This window comes from Lactuca saligna, chromosome 1 (assembly GCF_052625555.1).
Source record: "Lactuca saligna cultivar CGN05327 chromosome 1, ASM5262555v1, whole genome shotgun sequence".
Lineage (NCBI taxonomy): Eukaryota > Viridiplantae > Streptophyta > Magnoliopsida > Asterales > Asteraceae > Lactuca > Lactuca saligna.
The window spans coordinates 131,913,715-131,920,402 of record NC_136417.1 but is presented as its reverse complement, the minus strand read 5'-3'; the positions used below and the strand labels follow the sequence as shown (position 1 = coordinate 131,920,402).

At 34.4% G+C, this 6,688-nt stretch overlaps 2 protein-coding genes across 2 annotated transcripts; both read left to right on the top strand.

Moving 5' to 3' along the window:
* The first annotated feature begins 471 nt into the window (after positions 1-471).
* LOC145044443 (uncharacterized) lies at positions 472-4,823 on the top strand. The gene is made up of 8 exons (XM_078993200.1): positions 472-951; positions 1,329-1,502; positions 1,712-1,804; positions 1,879-1,947; positions 2,215-2,421; positions 2,889-3,014; positions 3,598-3,776; positions 4,600-4,823. The coding sequence occupies exons 1-7, from the start codon at positions 691-693 to the stop codon at positions 3,751-3,753; spliced, it is 1,086 nt and encodes a 361-aa protein (XP_078849326.1). The 5' UTR covers positions 472-690; the 3' UTR covers positions 3,754-3,776; positions 4,600-4,823.
* LOC145011384 (uncharacterized) lies at positions 4,198-4,631 on the top strand. The gene is made up of 2 exons (XM_078970097.1): positions 4,198-4,498; positions 4,600-4,631. Exons 1-2 carry the CDS (start codon positions 4,198-4,200, stop codon positions 4,629-4,631), a joined length of 333 nt encoding a protein of 110 aa, XP_078826223.1.
* Positions 4,824-6,688: the final 1,865 nt, after the last annotated feature.

Genomic DNA, 6,688 nt, shown 5'->3' with positions numbered 1-6,688 from the left:
CCTTTTGTCAAGATCTACATGTCGGATCTTCTTTTAGAGGGTGCAAGAGAGTAAGGCACATGTGGAGTGCAGGTGGCGCCGAAGACAAGTGTTATTGCCGACAACTACAAATGCTTCAGGCATGGAGGTGCTGGCTAAACCTGGAGTAGGGTTTGTGAGATGTGCAAAGGAGATAGAGAAAGACAGGAGAGAAAGAGATTGGAGAGACAAATGGTATCAATTGTTTCCTCTTTAATTAAAAAATAAATAAAAAAAGCGAAAAAATATATCATGGGCATTATAGTCGTTTTATTAAGCATGTATAAAATCAAAACCTAAGGATGGTCTGAATAAAAAAAAAGATAGGGACCAAACATAACATTTTGACATAACACATGGATGATTTAGTAATTTGTTGTATGTTTTATGATCATCCGATAAGACAATCGTTGCAAGAAAAAGAAGTATACCAAACGAAAGAAAGAAAGGCCATTATTGAAAGTCAAGGCCTCATAGCCAAGGAAGGGCACAAGATACTAAAGTGGGCACGCACGCAAGAGGTGCCGTAAAAATAAATTCTCCCGCCATCATCCAAAAATATACATAAACACCACCATAATCATCATTTCTTTCTTGGATCTCGAGTATCTACCATTTTTTTTTTCATTCTCTCTAAGTTTCTAAGAAGAAAAATAAGTAAAAATCAGGCAAATGGAGTTACCGGTGATCGATCTGGAACCGTATTTGGATGTAGTGTCTGGCAAATATTGCGGCGATGAAGTCTTAAATCCCCAACTGAAGACGGCTTGCTCGGAGGTTAGTCGAACCCTAAAAGAAACAGGAGCTTTGCTCGTCAAAGATCCCCGATGTTCTGCTCAAGATAACGATCGGTTTATCGATATGATGGAGAAGTATTTCGAAAAGCCTGATGAGTTTAAACGTCTCCAAGAGCGTCCTCACCTCCATTATCAGGTTTTTTCATATACCGATTCCCAGTCAACCTAGTGTTACGGATTGTGTTTGAATTGCATTGATTGATTTATTTGATCGATAGATAAATCCGAGGAATTTTGGGGGTTTAGCAGAAAAATATGTAAAATCAAGTTTACTTACATGCTCAATTATTTGTTTTTATTCGTCCTTCCGATCAGAAAAGGGGATGCAGATGCGAAAATAATACTTGTTCAAGTTTAGAATCCATTGATGTTAAATGTTAAGTGTGGTTTACCTGGAAAATGAAATTGTCATGTTGAAATCGTAATTAGTCAAATTGGGTTTCGAAAGAAAAAGATAAATTGGGTGTTTTGGTAACAAGCAAGTGATTTGAATGGTGTTTGTGAAAATTACAGGTCGGTGTGACACCAGAAGGAATAGAAATTCCTCGTAGTTTGGTTGATGGGGAAATGCAAAACAAGCTGAGATCATTGCCTAAAGAGTCTCAGCCGTTGACCCCATCAGGTCCAGATCCTAAGTGGCGATACATGTGGAGAGTTGGTCCTCGACCATCAACTACTCACTTTCAGGTTTAGCAGACTTCTCCTTAAACTCGTGATTAGTTCAAGATTCCCAAAGGGATTGGAATGAATGGAATCAAATTCCGTTTGGATCCGTGTTTCATCGTTCCAAGGATGGGGGTGAAGGAATTGAATTCCATTCTCGGTCCCTTAAAAGACCAAAGTGTCATTACAAAATCTTTCACTTCCAAAATCATTGATGACTTTTGTTGATGTAGGAACTGAACTCGGAGCCAGTTATACCTGAAGGTTTCCTCGAATGGAAAGAGACCATGGATTCTTGGGGTTCCAAAATGATATCTGCTATAGAGGTGAAGTAGTGACTTTGCATCATAATTTCTTGATTGAATGTTACAGGATATAATTCAAAATTCAATTTCCTCAGGCTGTTGCTGAAATGGCAGCAATTGGTTTTGGCCTACCAAAGGATGCATTCACTGCTCTAATGAAGAATGTGAGTGTTTATTTATGAACTTGCAAAACCCGGATATTCTTATGATTTTTTTTAGGGTTAGGTCATTGTACTTGTAAAATGGTTCCACTCAGGTCACTTTTTTAATGTGACACATAAGTAAATGGTTAAGGTCATAGAAAAGTAATATTCCTTTTAACTTATCCTAACCAAACTTTTTTTTATTGTACTCTGGTTTTGATTTTATGTGGCATGTCCATGAGCTACTTCCATTTGTTGATGTTTGAATTATATGTTTCTGGATTGCAGGGTCCACATCTTCTTGCTCCAACAGGGAGTAACCTTGAACGCCATGGGAAAGAGGGTACTGTGTTTGCTGGATATCATTATGACCTTAATTTTTTAACCATTCATGGCAGAAGTAGATTCCCTGGTCTAAGTATTTGGCTAAGGAATGGGAAGAAAGTAGAAGTCAAGGTTCCAGTTGGTTGTCTACTTATTCAGACAGGAAAGCAGGTAAACAAATACCAATCTACTTTCATTCCCTTACTTAACCTAAAAATGGCTCATGTTTTATCTTTTATGATGGATATGAATAAATGCTTCCTGAGTAGCAATTTTACCCAAAAATGGTTCACGTTTCACCTTAGCTACTTTAAATAGTCTACCCAGTTATAGCAATGTTATAAAGTACAAAGCAATTTTCACTGGTTTTTATTTTTTTGAAAGTACAATGCTATAATTGGTAGGTTGTTCAAAGTACAATTACTTTATAAAAGAATTGAAGTACAAGGCTGCAATAGAAAGAAACGGAAGTAGGTTGCTCTATTACACAAAGTTATTACAGTACATTGCTTCTTCTTAGCTTTTTGGTTTATGGAAATGAAATGTAAATAAAATCTACAGCCGTTCATGATGCCAAAAAAGTGATGTTAAAACTGAGTTTAAGCTGTCTATATTTTATTTTATTTTTGAATTTTCAGATAGAATGGTTGACTGCTGGAGATTGTATAGCTGGTATGCATGAAGTTGTGGTAACTAACAGAACACTTGAGTCAATTAAAGCTGCATCACAAGAAAATCGAAGCCTCTGGAGAGTATCATCAACAGTAAGTGCATCAGTTTTTAATTTACTTTTCTTTTTTACTTTATACACTGTTTAATTATACTTACTTATTTAACAAGAAAAATAAATTTAACACTCATCAGAACCCATGTAAGATTATAGTTAAAGCATATAATTTAGTTATTTTTAGAAACTTGTTATTTATATATAAACATCAATTGTTTTTCAAAAAAATGTCATAAAAAACTATGAATAACAATTAGTTATATTGCAATTTTTTTATTTCATTCTATCTGACGAAACAGTTTTTTTTTTTTTTTTTCCTCATCCCAATGAATAAATCATTCCATTCTACCTAAATGTATCAGCATTGTGACATCTATTTATAAACTGAAAAGTCAACGTGTAGTTTATAAACTTGGGTGTTGTTTCTTTTTGACTAATTGGACCTTATAAGGACATGACTCTTTATTATTATTATTTTTTTGCTTTATGCAGAAAGAATGGCTTAATAGAGAAATAAACTCCTACCTTTTTACAAACTTATCATTATTTTTTTGATTGACTTAATAAAAAATGTCATAAAAACTATGAATAACAATGGGTCTACTTTTATTTTTTGCTAGTTATTTTCTCATATAGCATCAGATGCTGTGCTGAAGCCCCTGGGACATTTTGCACAGTCACCCCTTGCCGACAAGTATCCGCCCATTTGTGCTGGAGAGTTTGTAGAACAAGAACTATCTGTCATTAATCTTAAAGGAAACAGAGGAGAGCTTTAGAAAAATTCTTTTCATGAAAAAAGGTACATGTACAAGTACATCCCATAAACAAGAATTATTTTTTATTTCTTTAAAATAAAAGTGACATGGAAATCAAGACACACAACAAGTATATACTGAAGTAAAGTGAATGGGAAAAAAGTTGGCATTTTTTGTCCCACCCAAAAAATATCAACATACTTCCAATACCAATTCCTTTTTCAGATGATAAGTAAGTTAACAAACATTGTGGGAACCAATGGTTAATATGAACATATTTCCATGGCATGTGAATGAGTCACCGAATATGAGTTTAGCAACTGTTTCCATAAGTATAAGGCATAATAAGCATGCCAACAATGCTGAGGCTTAGGAATGACATGGATCCTGCATGAGTAGAAAGAATGAACGGCTATAAATGGAGATGGGTGTTATTATAAAATAATAAAATACAAGTAGAAAAACATGGAAAAGAAAGAAGCGGCAGTGGTGGTGGTGGTGGTGGTGGTGCTGGGAGTGATGGTACAGGGGACGGCAGGGTTCCCTTGTGGCAGCACATTTTTCTCGGCATTGGTGCAACTGATCCCATGCCGGGCGTCGGTTGCACCATTTAGCCCCATTCCTCCAAATGACGCGTGTTGCACCGCCCTCAGGGTCCTTGGCCAACCCTGTCTTTGTGTGCTTGTCAATGGTCCCCCCATCTCCGGCGTTGATCGTTCCATGGCCATGCAACTTCCTGAAAAGTGCAATGTCAACTTTGGTCCATGTATATGATGTTAATCTATTCCTATATATTTGACTCTCCAATATACTTACTCTGCTCATAGATAGACTAGTGTAACTAAGAAACGATTGTTTGTGTTGCAGGTGAATTGGTGAAGGAGCAAGTCAGGACTTAGAGACTCGGATGCAATGGAATAAAGCAAAGCCGGTGGTTTCCTGCTAAATAAATCAAGTCTCTTCTTTTAGTTTTTCTTATATTTAGATTTTAAATTTCCTCTGTTTCTAGTTATAGTATCTGTATTAAAAATGTTTCACTGCGACTGCTTTAATTATATATATAAAAACTAAACCAACATAACATTATCTTACCTATACAAGTATTTGAATGTTAAATAATTCCCTTATTTACACCTATGCATTCACGCTTATACTAAATGGTAAACATTTTTCAAAATGATTCTTGGAAAAACCACAATTTTCTCTATGACGTGATCATGACCAACAATTTCTTAGTCCAATTTTGTATTGCTGAGATGTAATTATAGTCGTTTAATCGTTATTTGAAGTCATGTATCAAATTAAATGTTAACTACCACTTTATTTTACACCCTCTTTAAATTTTAAAACTTCTACATTATAACTTAGAGATTGAGAGTAATTAAACGTTGAAAGTTGTTTTAACATTACAACTTAGAGATCGAGGTAATCCCAAATGAGAAGTTGATCAAATGTTACCGGTTATTCAACCTTACAAATGTGAAGGTTAATGGAGAAACAACCCCTTTCAAAGTCTTACCCATAGATTCGATAAAAAATTTAGAACAAGTCAGATTTTAACAACAAATGTCGAGAACAACAACGTCAGAACATGGTTTTGCCTGGAGCACACCCTCTTCCAAACACTATACTAATTTATTTTTAATAACAAATCTAATTTACTCTTAAATCCGTTCATATCACAAACGAGATTTGAACTTTCAACTTTAAAAAGAAAAAACAACACCTAATACCAGTAGGCTAGAAGCCCTTTGATACACTATACTAATACAAGACAAAACACAAACCTCCATTTGCTTTCATATCATTGAACATGATGTATAGATCGAAACATTTTTATATGTTCGATTTTGGGTTTCTTGATTTGTAATCTCGAATAAGATAATAGAACTAATTGACCTTTATGTCAATGTTGTCTAGGAACGACCATAAACTTACACCTATTTGATTCATCCAGGACCTGTATCGATATCACACTCCAACAAGTATGCGCGTTCATCATAAGCTTCACATCATATCTTATACCATCCTTTATAGCTGTCTTATTCGAAACATTGTATGAAAAAACAAGAGAATATGACTTATTAAGGTAATTAACTTTTAGGGTTGTTCACATATAGGTAACTATTTTTTTTTTTTGTACTCGTCTAGATAACAAACTTTTTGGAATTGTTCACATATAACCATTATGACCTGCTGTAGCAGGTTACATCCAGCTACAACAGGTCATAATGGTTATATGTGAACACTTTGAACAAGTTTGTTACCTAGATGTGTATAAAAAAAATAATTACCTAAATATGAACAAAACCAAAAAGTAAGAGTAAATTACACGAATGGTCCCTATGGTTTGGGAGAATTTGTGCATTTCGTATTGTTTATTTTTGTTGTGCGCTTAGTCCCTGTCTTACCTAAAAAGGCTATTGTGCATTTATTAATTTATTTTTTTAATTAATTTTATTATTTATGTTTTGTATTTATATGTTTAAAAAAATTAATAGACTCCACATATCTGTATCTCCTCAACGTAAACCTAAAACCACATTTAATAAATTTAATCTGGGTCCTACCGTTCACCATCCCATTACATATCCTCTTCAACCTCTATTTTCTTTCAATCTTTAGTGACATGAAAGTCTTCACCATCCTTTTTTCTTGTCCTTCAACTCTGGCGAACAAACACCATAACCTATTGTCTCTTCACTTTAGTAGGTTGTGGTGTTGGTTCGCTGGAGTTGAAGGACCAAAAAACGAATGGATGTTGAAGACGTCGATATCACTAAAAATGAAAAAGAAATAGAAGTTGAGGATGATGAGAGATGAGATGGTCAGGAGATACAGATATGTGGGGTCTATTAGTTTTTTAAACATATAAAAAATAATCAGAAAATTAATTAAAAAAAATTAAATTAATAATGACACAATAGTCTTTTTAGGTAAGACACGGATCAACCGT